This window comes from Scardinius erythrophthalmus, assembly GCF_964197995.2.
Source record: "Scardinius erythrophthalmus genome assembly, chromosome: 21".
In the NCBI taxonomy this organism is placed as follows: domain Eukaryota; kingdom Metazoa; phylum Chordata; class Actinopteri; order Cypriniformes; family Leuciscidae; genus Scardinius; species Scardinius erythrophthalmus.
The window spans coordinates 15,871,288-15,896,225 of record NC_138241.1 but is presented as its reverse complement, the minus strand read 5'-3'; the positions used below and the strand labels follow the sequence as shown (position 1 = coordinate 15,896,225).

The following is a 24,938-nucleotide window of genomic DNA, read 5'->3' as shown; positions in this document are numbered from 1 at the left end:
ACAACAAACAATTCTGAATTTTAAAAGATCTTAGTGTTATGAGTTATGAAGCGACATTACTATGAGTGACACCTGCTGGTACAAATCCAGTATTAAAGTACTTTTTATGTGAAAGAAAACATATGGTAAATTACAATAGGCAATTATAACATTAGCATGTATTGTGAAGAGTTGGGATTAGTCTGAGGTTGACATACTTTTGCTAGGAGGCGTTGCAGGTTGTCTTTGCCCATGTATGATGCCTGCTCATTGATCGTTTGCTCCGCCCTCTGGAGAGTGTTGCTTAAGTTACTGCGACAGTTCTGAAACTTCTTCAGCAGCTCCATAAGAACAGTGCACTGCTCTTGTCTGTCAAACACACACATATATTGGGTTTTCATGTTTTATGGGGACATTACATAGACATAATGATTTTTATACTGTACAAACTGTATATTCAATCCCCTTACATTAACTATCCTTAAACCTACCCATCACAGAAAACTTTCTGCATTATTACATTTTCACTTAGTATGGATTTATAAGCTTTTTTTCTTCATGGGAACAAAAAACGTCTCCACAAAGACAAGGATTAAACCTCTCGGTTTATATGGAATTTTTTTATAATCTCTTGAACAATTTGAAGTGTGAAAGTTTTGGTGGAATGGACTTTCAGTGGAGGGACAGAAATATTTCAGGTTTAATGAAAAATATCTTCTAAAAATCTTTAATTTGTGTTTGGAATTACATGAAGGTGAGTGAATAACTAACCCTATAAGGCAGAAAAATGGGCAGATTTCATTAATTTAGTTTTCTTGTCTCTTGTCTAGAACCCACCTGTCAGATACAGCTCTCTCAGTCTCTTCCCAAAGGAAGACCATCTCTTCGTCTGCTGGATCAGGGTGCTCTTTCTGCTTCTTGATGCTTTCGTATTCAGGGCGAAGAGAGTTCAAATGTGATTCCAGATCGGACAGCGCTCGAATCCTAAACACAGATGCACACAGTGTAATTGGACATTCTGCTAAAAAAAGAGCGGCTATCGATCAATTAAATTGCTTAAATAATTAAATTACATCACATGCTGATTAATTAATCAAATTAAGATCAATTAACACCAAATCAATATTTACTAAGCCCAAATGAAGACAATTCCAAGACACACTTGCACACAAAAGCATGAAAAAAATGTCAATACCGGTGCTGCACAGCTGGCATGGTGGGATCCTTTAGACCTTGTTTTTCTGCTGCCCCCTGCACCTTTCTCAGCTCAGCCTGCATAGTCTTCCTCCTCAGGCCGAGTCCCTGATTCTGCTGTTCCTTCTGGAACTCATTCTGTCGAATCATCAGACGATCATCTGCCTCTTCCACCCTGTGAACCAGGACGCCCACCATATCCAGACAGGAAACAGGGCTCCCGTCCTGGGTCACATCGAGCTGTGCTCCGCCCAAAAGCTGGTCCAGCTGTGGAGCCTTATCCTTAAGGCTGCTGAGTCCCTTCCTGATTAGTGCCAGCTTAGACCTGCTGTCCTGCAGTACCACATGATCATTGCCAGGGGCGCTCTGCACAGAAGAGACATCGAGCTCCACGGTCCGCAGGGACATGAGGAAGCGGTCGAGGGCACGGGCAGCAGCGTCGCTCTTGCGCACTTGTTGCCTGAGTCGGTCCAGGCTGGATCTGTGGTTCAGAACCACCTGAGTCAGAGGCGATCGATCTCGCAGGTCCAGATGACTGGGTTCAGAGTCGAATCGAGACAGACGATCCAACTCGGTCTGGATACTTTCATCTAGGTCCTGAAAATGAGGACGAGGTAGATATTTAAATAAAAAGATGGGATGGAGAAAAAGCTTAACATGCAGTGACATTACTACGGAATCTATTACGTCAAACTTCCTTGTCTCTCAGATTATATCATATTTAAATAGTAATTGCACAAAGCACTGATAGATGACTCAAATTAATAGCAAATATCAATATACAAATATAAAGTAAGATGAGAAAAGATATCCAAATGATGCAGTCGAATTGAACTATGTAACTGAATAGGCATAGCCTGTTATGTACAGATCATCAGAATGCATGATTAAATGCATTAATATTTTTCCTCCACTTTTTAAAAATAATTTATTATACTAAATTAATGTGTTAAATTTATAGCCCTATGAATCTTTCATTTTATTTACTCAGAATATCTAAAAGTAGAAAAAGTAAATATTATTACATTATATATTTTATGATGTGTTGCATGAGAGTCATAGCTACAAAAAAATAGCAACATTTACCAAATAAAATGCCATCTGTGTACTTGTACATTCCTCATTTCATTTACTCAGTGGATATAAATATTAAACATTCTAAGTAAATATTATTATGAATAAATGCTATATATAAATTAGAGTGACAGATAATAAAACTAACTACATTAACCAACTAAAATGGTATTTGTGTCTTCATAATGAAGCTTAACCACAAACAGAACCAAAAATAAGAATCATAAATTAATAAATATAAATGTCTCTCACCTTCACATCTTTCAGAATGACAGGGTTAGCTAGTGTATATCCTTTAATGTCTTTGGGCTCTTTAATGAACTTTTCCAGCCTTTCAGAAAACTCCGAGATTTTCAGTGTAATGGAGTCCATGAGCTCAAGTGCTGCTCCCAGTGAATCCACCCTGACAGAGAGCATAGACTTATTTTTTTAACAAACAACACAGTGCAAACACAGACAGTCTGGCTACAGGATATTTTCTCTGGAACTCTTTGATTTGAGTGGATCATATGATCATTTGGGTGACACTGGGTGAAAGAACAAAATAGAAGCTGTAATATGCTGTAGTGTTATGTGAATATTTATTTCAGCTCACTAGTTTAAAACACACAAGCTTATACTGCTCTGAAAGATGAAAGTAATGCAATGTAAAACACACAAACTTTCACATGACAGGGTTGTTTTCTTGATGCACACACATACCTGCCCTGTAACTGTGACCTCTGCTCTCTCCACCTGACAGTGAGCTCCATTCGGTCCTGCTCGACAGATCGTTCGTTGAATTGAACACATTGCATACACAGTGTTTCATACTCCTTCCACAAAGTCTCTGTCTCGTCCCACAGAGACTAAACAAAAAAGAGAGGGGGTAAATTTAGTAATTTCCCTGCCAGTTTTAAAAGTTACTACGGCCTGATTTTTATAGTAATTGTCCTTTGAAAATGCATAATGATATCAAATCACCAGCTTTAAAACTACACAAAACACAGTGCATTACCTTTAATTCTCTTAATCTTTTCTGCAGGTCTGTGGGAGTGACTGATTCTGAGGGACGATCTCCCAGCATGCATTGCTCATTTCTGTTTAGCTGAGCTTGTAATGCAAATCTGGAGCTACGGTACCTGAGCAATCCAAGAATAAGCAGATGTAAACCATAAGAATCTGACACAATACCACACACACAATCATATACAGAAACATACACAATATTTTCATTTTATCCATACCTGTCCTCTTCTGTACTCGTTTGTTTCACTATCTCTCTCTTCTCCACAGTTCTCGGTCGCTGGGGGCTAACCGGTGTAACAGCCTAAACCAATATCCCCCAGACACAAAATGCACCAAAGATAAATTTATTAGGGACTAACTTTATTATATAAAAAGAAAACATATGTCCTAAAAAATATTCATATAGCTGTACCTCTGAAATAACTTCTTTGGGCTTCTCAGCTGGTGGTGGGACTGAAGGTGCTTTCTGAGGGGGTGGTTCAGGGGTTTGCTCTGTTTGTGAACTATTAGGCATTAAAAAAAAAAGATTAATGCTAAAATGTTTTTATCAGACAAAAATAATACATATGAGAGAGGCTCTTTCTCCTTCTTTTTACCCAGTGTCCGGAGGAGGTGTATCTCTGTCTCCACTAAACTGCCGCTGGATGGCAGCAAGCCGTCTCTCACATTCTCTGAGTTGGGCTTGTGCAAGCCTGTGTGCGTCCTCAGGGCTCAGAGTATCACATAACTCCTTCAGAGCTTCAAGCTGCTGCCCTGCCTCTGCCAGACTGCCCTCTGCTGAAAAACAGGTCTGCAGGAAGCGAGAAAAAACTGTATCACTAAACCTGTATCACAAAATGATTATTTTGTCATTTAAATTTTTTATTTAAAGTGCCACTATTATGCTTTTTCAAATATTACCTTTAATTCAGTGTGTTATATAGCTGTCTGTGAATATAAACGATCTGCAAAGTTGTGAAACCGAAAGTGCACGATAAATAAAGCTATTGTCTCTCAAAAGAAAGAATCGACTCTGAACTCTAAATTTTAGGAAGCCTCCGGAGCTGAAGTTAAATTATGGTAATAAGCGTTTTGTTTCTGACACACGCTGTAAGCGGTAGACCAATCACAACGGACTGGGTCATCTGGCCAATCAGAGCAGAGTAGCTCGCAGAAAGGAGGTATTTAGAGAATTCATCGGACGAGTCGTTTGAGAATAACTGAAAAATGTAGTGATATAGTGCAATATATATTATGCGAAAATTAAATAGTTTTTTAACCTTTGATGAATGTAAAACGGTTGTAGGAGACCTTTAAAACAAAATTAGGATTAGGAACCTTTAAAATAGCATAATAAGGGCACTTTAATGCTGCTACTTTATTGTAAGCTCCTTTATTGTTTTAATTTGGCAGTATTTTATTGTATTTTGCAATATTTTGCTGCCTTGCAACATGCAAACACTGGTAATAAAAATTATGTCATGCCAAATGAGTGAGTAGTAACGTGCTTAAGAGGAAAGACAAGAACAAGAAATTTAGGGATTAATGGAACCCAAATCAAAAGTTCAACTTAAAAAAAAATGAAAGGAGGAAATAAAATGTAAAGAAAGAGAGAAATTTCCCATTCGATCATATGATGTTCATGCTCTGTGGTCAGGGTGGTAAGTAACTTTACCTCTCCCTTTGATTCCGATACTGATTCAGGCCTAAGGCTGAGTTTTTCCCTTTTAAAGTGCATCTCACATATCTCAACCATATGGTTAAAATGCAGGCGGGTTAACTCAAATCTGAGTTGCCTCAAAAATTCTGATATTTGCACTCGAACAGCCTAAAAATATTAATTAAATAACAGAACACACAACACACAAAAGAACACACAATCTCTTAATGTTTGAGTTAATGTTAACTTCACATACAGTTCAATATACTGTCGAGCATTTCAGTTAAACAGTATCTAAAATAAAAATGGTTAATAACATTGCAATACAGTCACACTGCAGATATAGACACACAAGCACTAATATTACTACGCATATACCTTCCACTGAGTTCTAACAGATTGTGTGAAAAACTCCATGTCTCTAAGTTCAGATGGGGTGCAGAAAGCTTCCATCCCTTCTGTAGCCCTCAAGAACTCTTCAAGGAGTTCAGGGTCCAGAGTCCGGAGCGTCTCCTGAAAATAAAAAACAACACAGACACTTGAGAAACTGAGACTTATTATTCTCTTATAAAAGACCCAAACACAACAGTACATTTTCATGAAATTTGGCTTTTTGGCTCTTGAAAACACTAGAGAAAAACAAGCAAACCAAGTCATGTCTAAAATGGACAAACCTCCTTAACTGATGCCTGTTCGTCTGTCATTCGCTTATCCTTGAATACATTGATAGCTTCGAGAATGTGCTCTTGAAGACAGTGCTTGGCTTCCTCAAATCTATTCCTAACCAGGGCCTGAGCCTTTATATAAGCCTCAGTATAAGCTTTAGGGGGAGCCTGGGCAAGTGCTGGCTGCTTAACCCGAGGAGCTGACTGCTGTTGGGGCGGTTCCTGTACTGGTAACTGAGGTTTTGTCAGATCTTGGGACTGAAGCTCTGTATGAGCAGCTTGACTCTGGATGAGAGTTTCAGATGGGGCCTCTATCCTGGATGAAACCCACTTTTGCTGACTTTGCTGAGGCTGCTGTGGACTCTGAGATCTTATGGGAGCTTGAGCAGACGGCTGATTCCATGGAGCCACTGGCTGGAGAACACCATGGGACATAGTCTGGGAAGAGACTTGAAACTGATGTTCTGGCTGGACTGGACCCCACTGTCGTTGAGGGCTTTGTGGCCTTGGAAGGGCTTTATATTGGGGCTGAGGATATGGTCCATACCCTTGAGATTCAGCCTTTGGGTAAACTGGACTGACTGTCTCTGGACTGACAGGTCTCCATTGCTGAGAGGGAACCATATGCTGTGCTGGACCTTGGGGTCTTATCTGTGACTGACCCCAAGGTGATTCTGGTCTCGCAGGGGGCCACTGCTGAGGATGTGGTTGTGGCTGAGTTTTAGGGTAAACTGCCATTTGAGGTTGAGTTTGGACTTTCTGACCTGGAAATTCAACAGTGGGGTAGGTCTGGGCCACTATGCCTGGTCTTACTGTTGACCACTGCTTAGGTTGAGATGGAGGGACACTTTGAGGTTGGGGATGAGTTTGGAAATGGGCCAGAGGCTGCATTTGGGTAGCAACAGAAATTGGTCCTTGGACTTCGGGGTAAGTTTGGGAGACATCTCCTGGTTGATACCACTGGGGTTGCCCGTGTGGTTGAATCATAAGTGGTGCGCTTCCCTGTGCTTTGACCTGAGTTTGGGTTTGAGATTGCATAGGCATCTGGGGTCGAGGCATAGAGAAGATTCTGGGTTGTATGTGGGATGCACCTTTGGGCTGAGGGGAAATCACAGTCGGATTGTGCAGTGTGGGTTGCTGGGTCTGCACTACACCATGTGGTGACTGTTGTCTCTGCATAATTACTTCTGGTTGAATGGGATATGTTGGGTACTGCTGCCCTGGTCTGGAAATGCCTTGGGGCATTGCTTGGGTCACTGGAAATCTTTGTGGTTGCGGCAGTGCAGGATGAGATTGTGGAATAGTCTGTTGTGGCTGCCATTGTGGTTGCATGGGAGTCATGGATTGAGGTTGTGCCTGTTTCAGGATCATCACTTGAGGTTGCTGTGGTGTCAATATCGATGTTTGAGGTTGCTTTTGTTGCTGAATAGGTGCAGTTGCTTGTGAGTATTGTGTAGTTCCTTGTGTTTGAGTTGATATAGAGGGTTGAGGTGGATGTTGGGTTAATACTTGTTGATTAATCGGAGGAGACACACACTGTTGTGGTTGTTTTTGAATCACTGGTTGTGCTGCAACTGCTGGCACAGTTTGAGCTAGTTTTTGTGTCACTATAAGGGGTTCCTCTTGTGCAACAGGTTGAGCTTGCTTCATGCGTTTCTCACCACTCTCAACAATGCTTTTAGACTGTGTTGTCACCGTGCCATGAACAGGTCCCTGAGCTTCAGGTGAACTAACAGCCCCTATATGTTGTGGTGGTGCTTGAGGACTTATTTGACCCTTGTCCTCTGGCTCTGACTGAGATTGTGGCAGCAGTTGAGCTGTTTTTTGGGTAACATTTTCCAGCTGACTCCTCTGTTGAAGCCAAGGTCTGTTCTGCAGATTTGCCTGGGATCTTTTTGCTTTCCTCTGCTGCTTTGGAGCTTGATGTTGGCTTGTAATATCTTTCTGTGATTGTGTTTCTAATTGGCCCTGAGGCTGTGACTGGATTGTCGTTTGTGCTTGAACCTTCTGCAGTTTTGTAGGTTGAGATTTTTCTTGTTTTTGGATGTGCACGTGTGGCTGTGTTGCTAATTGTTGTTCATTATGAACTTGTGATGCTGCTTTTTGCAGGTTCTGTGAGGGTTGGCTAGCAATTGGAGCTTGCATCTTCCACTGGTTTTCTGTCTGTTTTTGTGTCTCAGACTGTGGTAAAGATGTCTGGCTTTCTACATGATGCTCTTTGATTTTTGATTGAGCTTGGACAACTTTCTGTGCCTTCACTTCAATGGACTGAGAGTCTTTCACTTGCTCAATAGACTGAGAGTCTTTCACTTGCTCACAGGGGTGCATTTGTGGTTGTGGACTCGTGTTCTCTTCTTCATACTCTTGTACAACAATCATAGGAACAGGCTGACTACACGGCTGGCTCTTGAGAACTACAGCTTGAGAAGGTATCTCTGATGATTTCTGAGAAGGTACTGGGACTTTGGCTCTGACTGCAGGCTGGGGTTCTGTTTGGCTAGGGGCTCCTGAAGGAGAGATAGGCTGGAAGGAGAGCTTCTGGGATTTGGACTCTTCCTCTGCCTCCTGATATTGGACAAAAACCTTGGAAGGGGGCTGGTCTCTAGCAGGGCTTCTGTCTCTGCAAGCCCCCAAAGAGCTAAGCATGCCTACAGCTTCCTGTTGAGGTTTAGCAAAATTTAAAAATCATAATGCATTTGCATACAATTCTAAAACATGGTTACTCATTCCTTGGCATTATATGAAATTAACAGAAAACATTATTTATGGCATAATTGATAATTACTGAAAGAGCTGTTTCAATGGTGTATATTACCTTTCAAATTAATATTGTATGGGTGCAATCATGCTTTTAGCTTTTTAAAGTGTTGTTAATCTAAAAGCGATAGACAGACCTGTGACTTTTCAACAACAGAGCGGACCCTATCCTGCATGGTGGATGCCATGAGATACTGCAGAGGTGAAGTCTTCTGACCAGTCATGACCATCACCTGCAGATCCTGCTCTTCCATAACCACTTGACCTTCTAACTGTAGCCCTCTCGAAATTAACAGCTACAGGAAGAGAGAGAATTTATTTAAATTCAGCCAAGTAAAGAGACGTAGCGAGAAGAGAGGGAGAATTAATGAATATTTTGTGGTATATACTTCTATATACTCACCCGGGCTCTAGGGTCTTGTCCTCTCTTCTGCCTGTGTGTTTCCTCCTTCAGGAGCTGATACAGTTCTCTGGCTTCCATCTCCCAGTGTAACAGTTCAGCTAGACGCCCGTCTAACCCACTCACACTCACACGCAGCTCATCGCACACCTGTTCAGCCTCACAGAGTGTCTGCAATACCTATTTATACAGGGATAGATATAGATACACAAACAAATACAAACAGAAATTAATACAAGCATCATAATTAGTGTTAACACATTTTAAAAACAGGATGAACAGCTAATATTCTCGGGTCATGTATAATTTGATAGTTTACACAAAGCGAATTAACACAATTCACATGAAACTGAAGGGGCCACCCAAAGCAATGTATTTGTTTACCTCAGGAATGGCCTGCTGAAGTTTGCTCAGGGTTTCTGGAGAGCAGTCTAGAGATGGGGAGAGGGCTTCTAGATCCACGTCCTTTATTTTCTTCATCATAAGCTGGAAGAAATAAAAATTTGAAGCTAAATCTTACTTAGTCTAGTCTCAAATTTAGAAAACAAAAAGATAAAGCAACATAATCACAAATAGCTACAACAAAAAATGGCAGGCATATGAAGTATATACAGTATTGTATGCTTTTATTTATGCGTGAGTGCGTGCATAAGAGTTTGTTCACACACTGCATACCTGTAGTCTCTTTGTATAAGTACGTAGCGATCCAGAAACCACATCCACAGGTTCTTTCAGTAACTGAGTAGCCTCCCTCATCAGGGCCTGTACTGTCTGAGGACTAGATGGGCCAGCACTGGGCTCCTCAGCCAAAGACTGAAATATACAATTTGCTTCAAAATACTACTAAAAATTGCATGCATAACTTTACCATCCAATCTGTGTTAATCTATTTTACATTTGTAGAAGCAAACTAATTAGTAGATTCTCTGTCCAACACAATCGGACAAAACAACTCATTGTCCCAAGTCAAGACAGGTGCACATTTTTAAATACTTCACTTTTGAATATGTTTGTACATAGACCATTCAAGTTTGAACATGATGGGTGACTCACAAACTGGGCTGTTTTGGCAAAGTCAGCCCAGAGCAGATTTATCTTGCAGAGTTCGTCAGAAATGGCACGGCTAGTCTGCGGGTCTGTGACCTCAGTCAGGTAGTTTGCCACTTCGTTCAGGTGAGCTTGCCGAGAACTCCACTCTGACATCACTGATAATGTCACCTAAAAAAAAAAGAAAAGAAAAAAAAAGTCGATGGATAGGCATGTTTATATTCCAAAAAACAGAAGAAAAAAACTCACACACAGCTATTAAAATACTTAAGGTTGTTCTGCCCAGTACAATTTTTTTATAGTATTTAAAACTACAATAAAAAAGTAAATAAAAAATTTGTGTGTACCTCAGTTCTCTGCCCGTGTCGCTGACTATGCGGACCCTGCTCCAGCCATGCGCGCATTGAGGTATAGATATCACTGTATGAGTCCCATGCTGCCAACACACGTCCCATAGTTCCCCTCATCATCCGTATACCTTCCAGAGTTGCTGTCACATCTGCTTCTAGATCAGCCACCTGGCGGTTTACCTGTGTGGAGTCTCCAGCTGAAGCAGACATCAGCTTATCAATAATTATTGATTAACAACAACATTTTCCAAAAAATGCCATTTCATTGTCATATTTATTTGTACTGTAATTACTATGTGCACACACACACACACACACACACACACACACACACACACACACACACACACACACACACACAGTTCCTTTGTATTACCCAAGGCAGCCTTGCTGGTGTATTTGTTAGCGATTAGTTTAAATCTGTGGAGGGCTCCATCCAGCAAAGAGGTCAAGTCCTGTTTGTTCACAGTCTCCTAAAAACATTAATTGTGATCAAATTTGAAAGCTTTAATGATTTCAATCTTTTAACTTAATCGCAAAGTAATGCCCAGTAAATACACTTTTAGCATTCTGTCATTTTTCACTTACATTCCAGTCCTGCATTAGCACACGAACAGCCTCCTGGGAAATGTAGGCTCTTTTCCAAGAACGCAGTTTAATTTTGAGTTGATTCAGCAGATCTAACACTGTGTGTCTGCGCTCATGGTACTCCAGCTTAATACCATGATATTTAGCTGTTACACGGACACTGGTGAACCTGAAAATGGACACGTACACAAAATAATTAAACACAGTTTACTGCTGTTCATGAAACGATAACAGAAATATTGTCATTAAAAGTGATGCTGTTTCATTCCCAGTAGGATTCAACAGTCAAACTCACCTTCTCTTCATCTCTTCCATCTTGTCAGTCGGCACCAGAGTCTCTCCAAACTCATTTGTGTTTTGAAACATATTAAACCTCTTGATGTGATGTGACATCTCCTCCAAACACACCTGCAAAAATGTGGCAGAAATATGACATCAACTGCATTTTCATGACTGAACAGCTCTATAGCATAATAAAATTAACATATGGAAGTCATTCAAACCTTTAGTAGATCGAGTTTCTCACGGGCCTCCTCCGCGGCTCGAGCATGATCCACTGGCTCGCCCTCTTCGGCAGATAAAACCTTTTCAATACGCAACAACCAGCGGCCCACAATGTCCAGTGGAGATGGGAGACTCAGGTCCAGCTCTGTTTTATACTCACGCAGCTACCAAAGACACATATATCAGTGCAAATCAATTAGCATACAGCTTCTGTGTACTGTATTTCTATACACTAGGAAGCTAGTTCATCCATTTAGATGGCATGCATTTGTCTATGTCTATTTGTCATATATATTCATTTGTTATTTTTCTGTTTTTCAATTGAGTCTAATGAATCTCAGCACAAAATTGAATAATCAAATAAAACACATCAAATATAAAGAAAGTAACACAACAGAACGTTTTTGTGATGCTGTGAACTCTGACCTTCTCAGCGAGAGTGTCCCATGCTCGTCTGAGGGCTTTCTGCTCTACACTGAGCTGAGGTGTCCTCTTCATCGCTGTTAGTAACGGCATTACGGGCCGCCTCTGCTCGTTGAAGGACACAATAAAGGTGTGGAAGACCTGAAACAAATGTAAATAAACATTAATGCAACAAATCATGTACATGTACAACAAAACCAATGCAAATCTAAAATGTGTTTATTTACCAGGATATCTATATTTGTCTGTCTATACTTTAACTCAGTATCTCAACACAGTCAATGACACAATAGGTATTATAAAACAATACAGTAAACAGTATATATATATATATATATTCTGGTTAAATGTGTAAATATACAAACATACAAACAAATAAAGCAGATTTGCTCATAAAATTTAGTTTTAAGGTATGATGCCTGTGCCTTTATTGCAAAAAAAAAAAAAAAAAAGTTCTTCACTCAAATTCAAGAATTTAATCATTTTAGTGCATTTTTCCACAGTGTGGATTGTTTAAGTTAAAATAAGGGTACGTTTACATGAGTCGACAATGATGTACTAAAAACAGAAACGTTTTTCATTCGTGTTTTTCCACGTACAGACGACAATGTTGTCAAAACAATCCCCGTTCACACAGATCTGCGAAAACAACTAAAAATACTGTATTATGCTGCCATACCAGTAGTTGGCGATCATGTCACTTTGTAAAGAAACACTACACGCCTAAAGACTGAACACGTAAATTAATACACATCCGCATGATTTTGCCGTTATCACAAATTCACATTTTTGTAGTTTATATAGAGACATAACGGTATCGTTTTCAAAAACTTGCACTATGAAACCCATTTTCAAAAGTTTGTGTTTTCAGGGCCCAAAACAGTAACCTGGCTCCGCCCTCCTACGTACTTCCGCTCAATTTTCATTTTTACTTCAGAACCAAATTTTTACCGGTCCAATCAGCGAACAGCAGGCTTGTGCAAAATTCAGAATTTCAGAATTGGCCTCCATTCAATTCATGAATTGGAATTTGAATTGAATTTACTCCGCCCCACAGGACGTTGAATTGAATTTGAATTGGAATGACAGGAAGTGGAATTAAATTCATGGCAATTCAAAGAAATTCCACACAGTCACACAACAGAAAGAATGTGTTGAGTCTCGCATGCATTCAGTGTTAGGAAGGTTACTTTGGAAATGTTATTGCTTACTGTTATTAGTTACCCATTATAAATGTGGTTTGGATTACTTTATTTGGATAACTTTATCAATGCAAAGCAATTTCGTTTTAAGTTGATTAGTAACTAATTGAATTAAACATTTTACCTCAGTAATACAACTAAATACAATTACATTAATTTTGTAATTTAATAACAGAAATTTAATTTCATGTAACTATTTACTCCTCAACCCTGCATACATTTTGATCTAAAATAGATATTGATCAAATTCTTGAAATAAATTACCCCCTCAGTGTTGTTTATTTTAGTTTTTTTTTGAACATTGCTTTTAACATTCATTGCTGGGGGAAAACATATCCTTTTAATGTAATCTGTACAAGTAGTTCAAACTAATATCATTTATAATGCAATCATATCTGACATATACTGTAAAGCTTCATTGTTAAACGCTTCACTTAAAATATGTTTATGAATTTCTTTGAATTTTTATTGAATTGCAATTCTGCTTCCTTTAATTCAAATTCGAATTGTAATTCTAGATCCTGTTTTTGACATAAATTCAAATTCAATTCAAATTCAAGAATTTAATTGGAATTAAGGAATCATTCTCAATTCAATTCTGAATTGTATACAAGCCTGGCGAACAGAGGGAGTGGCTGAGAACGATGACGTTGAGGTCGTGCGCAAGTTTGAGTTGTAGGGTTACGTCACGACCAAACGTTAGTGATTGGTTACGGCAGTTCCAGAGTGGGTCTGGGCAGATCCAATAGTTTTAAACTTCAACAGAGTACCCGCCTTCAAGGAAGTTAACGCTTGTCAATGGAGAGTGGCCAGACTCTCTGTACAAATGAAATGTACGAGAGTCTGGTAGGACCAGGCTACCAAAAACGCTGTTGTTGTGTAAACGCCCTCTCAGACATTCACTGATATTCAGGTCTTACTTGGTATCTTTCAGCATAGCTCTCTCCCTCTGTGGAGTCCCATCCCTCTATCAGCTCCTGATAGGCCTGATCCAACCAGCATGTGACCTCCTGAGCCTTCTGATTGCCTGAGGTCTGGACAGACAGTAACAAAAAAGAATTGTTTTATTTTATTATCCTTTAGGGAGTTGATGGTGTCATTATAGTAACGATATACAAAACAAAAATATTTTCAGCAATCAATATCTGAAGTAAAATTAAAGATTAAAGCTGTGCACGAGTTAAACCATTTGCACTGCACACTAAACAGTAAAGCAGTCAGAGTTTAGTATTGCAGTCCTCTATAGGAAGCAAGTTCTTAACACAAACCAACTTTCTCAGCATGTCTGTGATTAAAATGCTCCTGCCAAGTACCATGAAAGCTAAAGTTCAGTGTATTAGAATCTTCAAACACAAGAGGGGCTTTATTAATTGAATTATCTCCTTAATTACAGGGATTTTCTCTGGTTTTAATGGATTAGCTCTGTAATTTCTGGGATTATCTTCATAATTGAGTTTATAGTCATCAGCATGTTTATACATGCAAAACACTGGTATCAACACTGGTTACGGAGCATCAGAGGGGGTATTTTAAAAAGGGGAGTGGGGGGTGGATATTTTACCCCAGGGCCAGCTGCTCTAGCTGTATCAGGTGATTGAGGAGGGCCTGATTTGATTGGACAGGGTATTAACAGGTGAGCCTGATCAGAGAACATATCAAGTAAAACAATTAAAAGTGGGCCATAGAAGAACAAACTCTTCAGTCAAAATAAGTCAGTTTCAATCATTAGACCTACAGGAAGAAATACACTTTTACTTACACATTATTTTACATTTTAACCCAAAACCATGATGATTTAAAAGAAGTCTATAAACATGTTATGTGTCAACCACTTACAATAACAGTACTGTATAGTGTATTTGCTCACAAAACAGGTTAAACAGGCCGGACAAGTTCAAATTAACCTTTCATAGACATTTCTGAATAATCCTGACACTGATAGCAAAAACTAACACACCTTTACCAAACTAAAAGAGAAAAAGCAGTTAATGAATGAATCACGCACTTAAAAATAACAGAGAGAGCAACAGAGAGATAGAACCTGTCTTAGAGGTGACGCAGATATAGAGGGAGTAAAGTCTGATGGCAGATTGACAGGAGAGAGACGCTGAGGAGGAGTGAGATACTAAACCACAGTAGAGAGGGGGAAAACAGAAAGAAAAAGAAATAAAGAGATAAGAGAGCATAAAGAGTCATTTGAGCATTTAGATTTACAGTGTGAAATGTTTCACAAATATGTTTCACATAAATCTAATTTCGAAAAAATTACGATTCCGATTTATTAAATTGTGTTTGTGATTCAAAATGTGATTCAAAATAAAAGCTCTATCGTGATTTCTGTTTTATTTCAATTAATTGTGCGGCTGTAGTTAATCCTACTAAAGGAACAATTCAAGGAATAGTTGAAAGATTAGAATATGATGATGAATGATGACAGAACATTAGTTTTTGGTTGAACTATTTCTTATAGTTTCTATAAGAACTATTGAACTATGAACTATTTCTTATATTTCTCCATACTTGTGAGGACAGTGTTCACTAATGAAATGGTTCAAATGGCAAAAGCCATCTGTGAAAGGTTAAAGTTAGGGTATAGTAATTGTAAACAGTGAAAAAAGTAAACAAGAAATCTTCAAAAGTGTACAAAAAAGTCTAAGTGTGTGTGTGTGTGTGTGTGTGTGTGTGTGTGTGTGTGTGTGTGTGTGTGTGTGTCTAACCTGCATTTCTTCGTCAGAAACAGAAGTATCTTTAGAGTACTGTAGAAACTGAGCAACATAAGTCATTATAGACTTTTCATCAGGATCCCTAACATCAACATCTGAAATACAAATACACCATTTTTATATGATAATTCATATACATAGAAAACAGAAGCACAAATGTATTGCTGTTTGTTACACACACAAAACAAAACAGCACAGCATACAGTACATTTGCACTGCCCAAACACACACTTACCGGCTGGATCTAGTAGTCTGGGGATGTGAAGTTCTCTTTCAGCAATGTGGAAGGCTTCCTCCAGGTTCTGTCTGTTCGTTCTTGTCCGGGCTCTGGTTAGGTCCACTATATTCGGCCTTAGAGCATGAAGTATAGCCAAAAACACAACGCCACTCCTCCAGCTCACCTTAAAATCCTTCACATTCAGAGTACAACCAGCCCTGAAAAGACAGAAAAAGATGAATGGTTTCATAGTCCAGAATCTCACTGTTCCCAAGAATCCCTTTCAGCAGGTTGTTCCTTACCTCTGGCACTGCTCTCTGACCCACAGCAGCAGGGCTTTCTTGGCAGATACACGGAAACGTGCGTGCAGGGGTGAACCACGGGGTGGCACTGGACTGCTGCGGGCACTGCTGCTGGTGGAACGAGTGTCCAAACTCGCCAGCGACTCCAGAGACGACTGACGAGAACTAAAGGACAATGTGCTGGCCAACTCTTCAATCTAAACAACGTAGAGGACCCATAAGAAAAATCATCCAACAAAACTGACAATCGTTCTCCTCAGTTTATATCTAGGGGTTGATATAACCCAACTCTTTTGTTACACTGAGACAGCAAACATACATGAAAGTGCATGATGATGGTCCAGACCAGACCCAGAATGATGGAAGGCTTGCCGTCCATGATGTCCGAGACATTGATGTTGACCAGTTTGATCTGCAGGGTAAAGATGTTGATAAAGTTACAGGTGTTGATAGTTTACCTTCACACAGAAATGAACTAAAACTAGGGCAAAGAAAAATTAGACAAATGAGAAAATGCGATTGTTCTTCAAAGCAGCAGACCATAATCTTTTATTAGCCACATGCGAACAAGTCTCCCTCTACTTAAAAACAAATAAAATACAGCTTAATTTCTTAATATGTACTTTCCCCATTCAGTCTCATGCATGCTAGGAAGAGAAAATTTGCCCAAACAAACAAAAATGTAGTTTCAACACAAATTAAATTTAGTTTTGTGCAAATTTAAACTGATTGAAAGCCCATTTAAATACATTTCCATGAGTTTTTTTCCAAGTATGGCATCTTACCGATTTCCTCATAAGGAATGCTAGAGCTTTCTCAATGTTTGATCTGTGCTGAAATGTCCCCCTTCCTTTCTCCCGGCTCTGTAATGAAGGTTGGTTATGATTATTAGAAAATCCCACTAAGTGTTTGTAATAGATTCTTATATTTGCCAATGTTTGACCATTTTGAGATTATCGGTTTGCACCAATAGCTTAGTAACTGGATAGTGCACATTTTCTGTTTTCAATTTTTTTTTAGTAAATCTGGAGTATAATAGTGCAAAATTAACATTAATATAGTCTCATAAATCTTATATCAAATTATATTGCATTATATTATACATATATAGGTATATTTGTGTATATATTGGGCGATGGCCATCTTGCTCTCTAGATATCAGCATAGGTTATTGAAAAATCATTTAAAGGATTAGTTCACTAAAAAATGAAGATTCTATCATCGTTTCCTCACCCTCAAGTTGTTTCAAACTTGTATGAATTTCTTTCTTCTGCTGAACACAAATGAAGATATTTTGAAGAATGTTGGTAACCAGATAGTTGATGAACCCCATTGACTTACTATGGAAGTCAATGGGGCCCATCAACTGTTTGGTTACCGAACTTGAGGGTGAGACAGAAAATTGATGACAGAATTTTCATTTTTAAGTGAACTATTCCTTTAAAGTGAACATATATCGGCTGATACCGAAATGGTGGCCGATATATCGTGCATCCATACACTGTAAAAAGTGATCAGTTGATTTAACTTAAAATACTGCACATACTGGCATTATTAAGTAAATAACTTCATTCGTAATTGAAAAAAATTAAGTTATGTGAACTTGACAATTCCACATAACTTTTTTTTTTTTCAATTACATATGAAGTTATTTACTTAATTTTAAGGCATAAGAAATAATGTTTTCATTTGTAAGTGAGCTATTCCTTTAACAACTATTGAACTAGACACTTACCATTCTCTGACCACTCATCACCTCCAGCAGATCTAATAGTCTGCTTCCATCTCTGAATTCAGTGAAAAGATCCAGCACAGTAACCGGAGGACTCCTCTGAGAGATCAGAATGAAAGATCCCATATTAAACACCAGAATGCACATGGTTTATAACTTCAGAACTAAACCATTCAGGCAAATCACACGAAAACATTCCAGGGCCATATCTCACCTCAGAATTAAGATATAAAATACATTTTGGCAAAAAAACAAACAAACTATTTTACACTTACTTTTTTTTTCCATTGTGGATTAATTTTCATGACAAAGCAAATTTCCCCTTAAATCTACCCAAAACTTTTTGAATAAAATTGTATTGCTGGAATATTGTATAGTGTCCATTTGTAACAGTTTTGTTAGGTAACAGTCAATGCTCATGGCTGATATTCAAATTATGTCTAGAGGACAAATCAGACAAGCTTATGTGAACTCAACCTTTTACATAAAACTGAGGGGAGACAGAAATGAGCCTCTGAAATGATCTGAAATGACACATTGATGTCTCTTTTATGTGTGCACACATCCCGTTCATGCCTGTAGGACGCCAAGCCACGTCAAACTGATTGTGTCATTTGCTCACTTTATAAGTAGCCGTGGCGGCGGTGAATATGTGCGTTCACGAGTGTGTGCGCTGACACAACTCCTGTTGCTGTCTGTCTTTCTGGGCCATGTTTGAGAAGATTATATTTACACCCTGCACACCCCTCATTCCCTCCCCGCTATTGGAGAACCTGCAGGAATGACCTCTACCAACAACACTTTCCATATCCGTCATTTATCTGTAGTTTAGGTGCAGTTTCCGAAGTTAAAAAGCCCTGAAGGTTATTCTCAGTTAATACAAATTATTAAAAATAATGCAAGTGAAGTTCATGAGGATTCAGATAAACATAAACATCAGAGTCTACTGATATAGATTTCCTAAGTCAAGATTAACTTTGATGAACTTTGACTCTAACCTTAGACAGCTGGGCATTGATCCAGTTGGTGAAGGTTCTCTTCTGAATTTGTTCCTGCTCCACTGAGGGCAGAACAGACAGGAGAAAAGCATGAAAACCAGCATTTACAAACATAGTGAGCGAATACATTACACACAAATGATCTGCAGGATTGTATCTCTATGTGTTGTGTTCATTTCAGTTCAAACAATGTCTAAGAATAGATCTTATAAAAGCATGAGCAATTAATAACACTGGTCAGGTTTGTCAATTTCAGTTAATTGAATGTGTAGCAATGCATAAACTTTTAATGTAAATAACATTTTAATCTGTAAAGGAAAGAATTTTTTTTCACATATAAAAAAAAAAAATTCATTCATTCATACAAACTTTTATTTGTCTTAATAATTTGCATGTGGTTCCCATGAAATGCAATTCAGACCTGAAAGCAGTCACGTCAAACAGAGTGCAATTTATGTTTACCGTTATAAAGTTCCATGAAATCAATGAGCTCATCGGCTGTGTGAAGAACATCTTTATCCTCCATTCTCTGACAATCCACTTGTTCCATTCTTCTCCTTGTTCAAGAACCTTCAAATCTCTCACAATACGTCCAAGTCTACACAGATCAACTTTTACCAAAACTGTTTTCTCAGAGTTGTCGACTCTCTCAAACGAGCACGTAAAATCTACAACCATTTCGATGAACCACATAAGACGAATCTGATCGCCAACCTGACTCTGTTTTGAGCAGTGATTCTAAAAGAGCTCTCCCTCATTAAGTGCTAAACATGGCCACACTCACTATGAATAAGACTCTCAGGTCAGTTATCAGGATAATGTCGCTGTTGACCGACTGACCCACAAAGAGAGAACGAGAGAGTGTGTGTTTGAGTAAATTCTTTGACAGGATTTGACAGTCACTGTTTCCACACTCCTGTATCAGTAGCACAGAATGAGGGAAAGCTTTGAGATGGTTAAAGTTATCAGCTGACACCCACCCTCAGTTTCCTGTGGATTTATTTAGAGTTCAGCTATCAAATACTAATGCACTTTTACACTTGACACAGTTAACCCAGGGTCATTTTTACCCTGGGAAAATGATTTGTCAAGCAGTGAGGAAGTACATAATACTGTATGTTGTCTTGTTGCTAAACAGCTTGCTGTGAAATTGTACTGCTGCAAGTGTGCAACGTGCAAAACCCAGTAAATGAAGCCTATTGTATTTACAGGGTAAAAAAAAAAACCATAAAGACCCATCCCAGACAGCAACATTGTGTAGGCCCAGATCTGGGCCAACACTGTGTTGCTGTCTGGGATAGTCCAGGTAACCGTAGTGCAAAAATGTTTTCTTATAGTAATGCGAAAAATATATTATACAAAATATGTTTATACATAATTTCAGTCAAATATAATTAATGACATTTATTAATGAAATCCATCCCCGGACAGCAACACAGTGTCGGCCCAGATCCGGCCCACGTCCGGGCCGTGTGGAATCCATGTGGGCCGGATCTGGGCCGACTCTATGTTGCTGTCCGGGTCTGTAGCGATTAAAAAAATGTTGTTTTTAAGCAAAAGAGAAAACAACACGGAGATCAGGTATGGTTCCTGGGAGTTTTTAGTTATTTACTTTTTTATTGTTTCTCTAGTTTTGCAGAGATGAATATGAGCTGAATATGAGCTAACTTTCCTTTAAAACGCTCACAAAAAAATTTAGTTAAAACACAGTGAGGCAAGTGCAGAGAGGGACACACAAACTCCTTGAATCTTTTCACCAAGGTGTTGATCCACCTCAGAAAGAAAGATTTGAAGACAACTAAATTCTCTCAGCAAACACTCTCCATTACTGGTGGTGACTTCATTTAAATGAACTCTACAGAAACACAATGACAGACTGGAATGTTTCCATTGAACAAAGGTCACATCTTGTGTGTTCTAATGTGTTTTGGGTGGTTCGTAAATAGTTACATACAACATCTCCCTTTGAGCAGAACAACAGAGGGAGGGGAAACAATGATGAAACGATCAAGCAGATAAAAAAGAAAAGCCCCATAACATGCCTTTGACTGACACTTCATTTAGGCAGTACAGATACCATGAACAAATTACAGACTGTTTCATAATAATTAATAATAATAGTGAAATAAAATCAAATGCACTACCACGCCTAAAAAGCTACTTAATTAACCCGAAAGACCTTTACATGACATACAATATTGAAAAATGCATAATTAAAAAATTTGTTTGATTTGTTAATCAAATCTTTTGCCAATTTCTGTAAGACTGCACTGCAGAATGTGCAATACTTTTATGCTTATGCAATACTTTTTATTATAAGCACCTCACCTTGTGATCCATGTTTCTTGCTATGAGACCTTTCAGATGGGTGTCCAACCCCGACAAAACGAGGCAACTTCTTTTTGTTGTCTTTTTGAGACATCAGCAGTGATTGCACCATGATGTTCAGATATACATACAGTATGATAGAACAATATTATGGCAATTAAAAATGCACAAAATGTTATTTTGAATATTGCATACTACTGTATCTGTTGTCCAACTAGTTTCAGAGCTACTACAAACTCACCCATTCTGACGTCATCAGATTTACTATCCAAGAATTTCCTGTATCATAATCAGTTGTTGCATGTTGGAGTGTGCAATGGTAAATGCTTTATAAACCAGCCTCATCTTGCAGTTCAGCAAATCAGTACAAAACTCCTGCATCGAAAATCTGGAAAGCATGTATCAGCTGAAGAACTGAAAACTACCGTAAACACATGGCACAACTTGCCCGGTAACCTTTAGCTAAGTAATCCAAGATCAAGTGCCAGTACTGCAGGTTTTAAAAAAGGCTCCACCTTTTACCTATGTCAAAAAAAGAAACACACACAGCATGTCCACACAGGCGCTGATTAACGCTTCTTCTAATGCAGATCTACTCTATCCTCAGGGTCCAACAGTGATCAACATGTTAAGACATTCATTATTTACTGATTCTTTAGACATAAAACAAAATATGTTTCACAATTTCACCAGCCATCAAGTTTTCAGCCATTTTCAACTGACTCTTTTTGTTCATTTCAGAACTCTGACAGAGAGAAATATTAGCACAAAATAACAACTTTTTATTTTTGTGCAGTTTGTCATAAAGGTATTTTTGATTTTAAAATAACATATCAAGTAGCCTGCAACACAGTGAGGAAACCCGTTGCCTTAAAATTATTATTATAAATAACTTAATGTGTAATTGAAAAAAATGAAGTTATGTGGAATTGTCAAGTTCACATAACTTATTTTTTTTCAATTACTTAATAATTTTCAGGCAACGGTTAAATCAACTAATCACTTTTTACAGTGTATGGATGCAACCATTTCGGTATCAGCCGATATATATGTTAATTTTAAAGGAATAGTTCACTTCAAAATGAAAAATCTGTCATGATTTACTCACCCTCAAGTTGTTTCAAACCTGTATGAATTTCTTTCTTCTGCTGAACACAATATAAGATATTTTGAAGAATGTCAGTGATCAAACAGTTGATGGACCCCATTGACATCCATAGTATTTTTTTTCCTACTATGGAAGTCAATGGGGTCCATCAACAGTTTGGTTACAGACATTCTTCAAAATAATCCTTTGTGTCCCACCAAAGGTTTGAAACAACTTGAGGGTGAGAAAATGATAACAGAATATTCATTTTTAAGTGAACTATTTCTTTAATGTTATCGTCCCGAAAAGAACATTTGGCCAATATACACTGCTCAAAAAAATTAAAGGAACACTTTGAAAACACATCAGATCTCAATGGGGAAAAATATCATGCTGAATATCTATACTAATATGGACTGGGTAATGTGTTATGAACGAAAGGATGCCACATCGTTTGATGGAAATGAAAATGATCAACCTACAGAGGACTGAATTCAAAGACACCCCGGAAATCTAAGTGAAAAAATGATGCAGCAGGCTTGTCAATTTTGCTGAAATTTCATTGCAGCAACTCAAAATGGTACTCAGTAGTTTGTACAGTATGGCCCCCACGTGCTTGTATGCATGCCTAACAACGTCGGGGCATGCTCCTAATGAGACGATGGATGGTGTCCTGGGGTATTTCCTCCCAGATCTGGACCATCGCATCACTGAGCTCCTGGACAGTCTGAGATGCAACCAGGTGATGTCAGATGGACCGAAACACAATGTCCCAGAGGTGTTCAATTGGATGTAGGTCAGGTGAGCGTGGTGGCCCTTCAATGGTATCATTCCTTCATCCTCCAGGAACTGCCTGCATGCTCTCGCCACATGAGGCCGGGCATTGTTGTGCACCAGGAGGAACCCAGGACCCACTGCACCAGCATAGGGTCTGACAATGGATCCAAGGATTTCATCCCGATACCTAATGGCAGTCAGGGTGCCATTGTTGCCACAGCACAAGTCTGTCTACAGGCTACATAAAATTATAATGAGAACATTATAATTGTGTTTGGGATGTTGCTTTTAATGGTGAGACTTGTTTTTTGTAATCAGGCTCCCAAAAGATATATAAAAATTTGGATTTAGACTTATCATTTTGTTTATATATATATTGGTTATCGGCTTTCAAATATAAAGAGTTATCCGTATCGGCCAACATTTTCATATCGTTATACTATTCATATCCCTAATCTTACACATTGTCAACATTTAATTCATAGTGATTTTGACTGCTTAAAGTAAATTGACTACAATATAAAATTCCTAAATCTATTTGTTTTTTTTTTTTTATGGGGGTTCCTTATGTCTTCTGGAGGAGCTTAACCGACCCCTCAGCTCTACAATTGAGCAAGGAGCAATTATGTTTTTTTAGAAGTAATCATCCTTTAATATTTGCCTAAATTATGTTCATTAAGAAATCACATTTATCATCACCTTACTCTGGAAACAACAACAGAGAGAGGGAAGATTTATGTGGATAAAAGCACAGAAACACCCACACTTTGCATGCTAGAAAAAAACACTTTTGAGCAACTCTTCATGACTCGGGGCAACAGAACTGCCTGTTCCCAAACAATCTGCAAAACACGTGACCATGCTGTAATTATGCCTTAATAAAGTCATTCTATCATCCTTTCAAAGCATAACGTGTTTGGGGTTGTGTGTGTGAGAGAGCGAGATCTAGAGCGATTTTAACTCATACTGTTCAGTATCACCAATAAATCAGTTTAATCTGCTTTTGAGGAGACCAAAAGTTTGTTAAATTAACAAATAAATTCATATCATCCTCCAAAGTCCGATGAAAATCACATTACAATAGATATAGTGATAATATCAGACCTATAACAGATAATGAGGTGGTTTTATTTTAGTTTTATGCTCAATCAAGAGCTTCCATCTGACCTTGCAGTAGTATGTGGACATCATCGATGTCTAGTGGGAGTGAGCCACGTTCAACAGGCGGGTCTTCGGATGTCCTCTGTGATGTCATGGTTCCCACGGACACGGTTCAGCTGAGAACCACCTGAGGGACTGCAGAATCTGTCGAAGGGACAGATGAGGTCATATCAGTACAGGTTTATTTTAACATTCCTTTGACACAGAGTTGTATTAAAATTTCTGTTATGCATTTCTTTTTTTGGCTGTAACTTTTATGAAGGGTTTGTTTTGTAATTTAAGGAAGCATTTCTATTGGCTTCCGGCAAAAAATTATACGTCAATTAAAAAAAATCAATAAATGGGGTACTAATTTAAAGCAATATTCTCAATATACTTAACCATTTTGATTAGAAACAAGGAACAACTTTGAGTGTTTTTTTCATATTAGTGGTCATAGAAACAGAAATGAGTTCCTTAGTTTAATATTTTATCCATTATATTATGACATACAGTATGTGACGAGGAAATTGAACATACTGAAATGTACTGCATACTGCTGAAGGCACCATGAAATTGACCATTCCTATTTTTATGGAATATTGCAGTATTTATTATAAATTGTTTATGCACATAATATTTTTTTTATTATTCAGTGCACTCGTAATATTTAATCAAAATAACTTCCTCTTGCATCTCTTCTGTGATGACATGTTTACTGGTGCCAGGGCGAAGCCAACGATTAAATCAATTCCTGACGGACAAAATCAAGTCCCACCCTACATTTTTTTCTTGTTCAAGAAG

General features: G+C 38.4%; 1 protein-coding gene across 13 annotated transcripts in view; it reads right to left on the bottom strand.

Annotated features, from left to right (window-relative positions):
- Window positions 1-24,938, bottom strand: part of syne2b (spectrin repeat containing, nuclear envelope 2b) — a 116,297-nt gene that overhangs the window by 89,595 nt on the left and 1,764 nt on the right. For 3 of the 13 annotated variants that reach the window (XM_081350594.1, XM_081350599.1, XM_081350604.1), the window contains exons 1-34: window positions 24,162-24,260; window positions 21,131-23,232; window positions 18,803-18,864; window positions 17,808-17,903; window positions 16,858-16,935; window positions 16,392-16,484; window positions 16,073-16,269; window positions 15,789-15,988; window positions 15,548-15,648; window positions 14,872-14,955; window positions 14,392-14,469; window positions 13,751-13,864; window positions 11,632-11,769; window positions 11,205-11,369; window positions 10,997-11,109; window positions 10,702-10,870; window positions 10,490-10,586; window positions 10,111-10,310; window positions 9,770-9,934; window positions 9,392-9,529; window positions 9,101-9,202; window positions 8,720-8,896; window positions 8,454-8,612; window positions 5,569-8,217; window positions 5,273-5,407; window positions 3,852-4,045; window positions 3,668-3,758; window positions 3,474-3,556; window positions 3,245-3,368; window positions 2,950-3,095; window positions 2,500-2,650; window positions 1,175-1,770; window positions 817-963; window positions 198-348 (exon numbers count right to left, since the gene is read on the bottom strand). In XM_081350594.1, the coding sequence (XP_081206720.1) occupies window positions 198-348; window positions 817-963; window positions 1,175-1,770; window positions 2,500-2,650; window positions 2,950-3,095; window positions 3,245-3,368; window positions 3,474-3,556; window positions 3,668-3,758; window positions 3,852-4,045; window positions 5,273-5,407; window positions 5,569-8,217; window positions 8,454-8,612; window positions 8,720-8,896; window positions 9,101-9,202; window positions 9,392-9,529; window positions 9,770-9,934; window positions 10,111-10,310; window positions 10,490-10,586; window positions 10,702-10,870; window positions 10,997-11,109; window positions 11,205-11,369; window positions 11,632-11,769; window positions 13,751-13,864; window positions 14,392-14,469; window positions 14,872-14,955; window positions 15,548-15,648; window positions 15,789-15,988; window positions 16,073-16,269; window positions 16,392-16,484; window positions 16,858-16,935; window positions 17,808-17,903; window positions 18,803-18,864; window positions 21,131-21,242 (7,305 nt within the window). In that variant the 5' untranslated portion in view covers window positions 21,243-23,232; window positions 24,162-24,260. Of the gene's footprint in view, window positions 1-197; window positions 349-816; window positions 964-1,174; window positions 1,771-2,499; window positions 2,651-2,949; window positions 3,096-3,244; window positions 3,369-3,473; window positions 3,557-3,667; window positions 3,759-3,851; window positions 4,046-5,272; window positions 5,408-5,568; window positions 8,218-8,453; window positions 8,613-8,719; window positions 8,897-9,100; window positions 9,203-9,391; window positions 9,530-9,769; window positions 9,935-10,110; window positions 10,311-10,489; window positions 10,587-10,701; window positions 10,871-10,996; window positions 11,110-11,204; window positions 11,370-11,631; window positions 11,770-13,750; window positions 13,865-14,391; window positions 14,470-14,871; window positions 14,956-15,547; window positions 15,649-15,788; window positions 15,989-16,072; window positions 16,270-16,391; window positions 16,485-16,857; window positions 16,936-17,807; window positions 17,904-18,802; window positions 18,865-19,264; window positions 19,933-21,130; window positions 23,233-24,161; window positions 24,300-24,938 lie in introns of those variants that run through there. The other 10 variants (XM_081350600.1, XM_081350601.1, XM_081350603.1 and 7 more) reach the window with 9 other exon arrangements.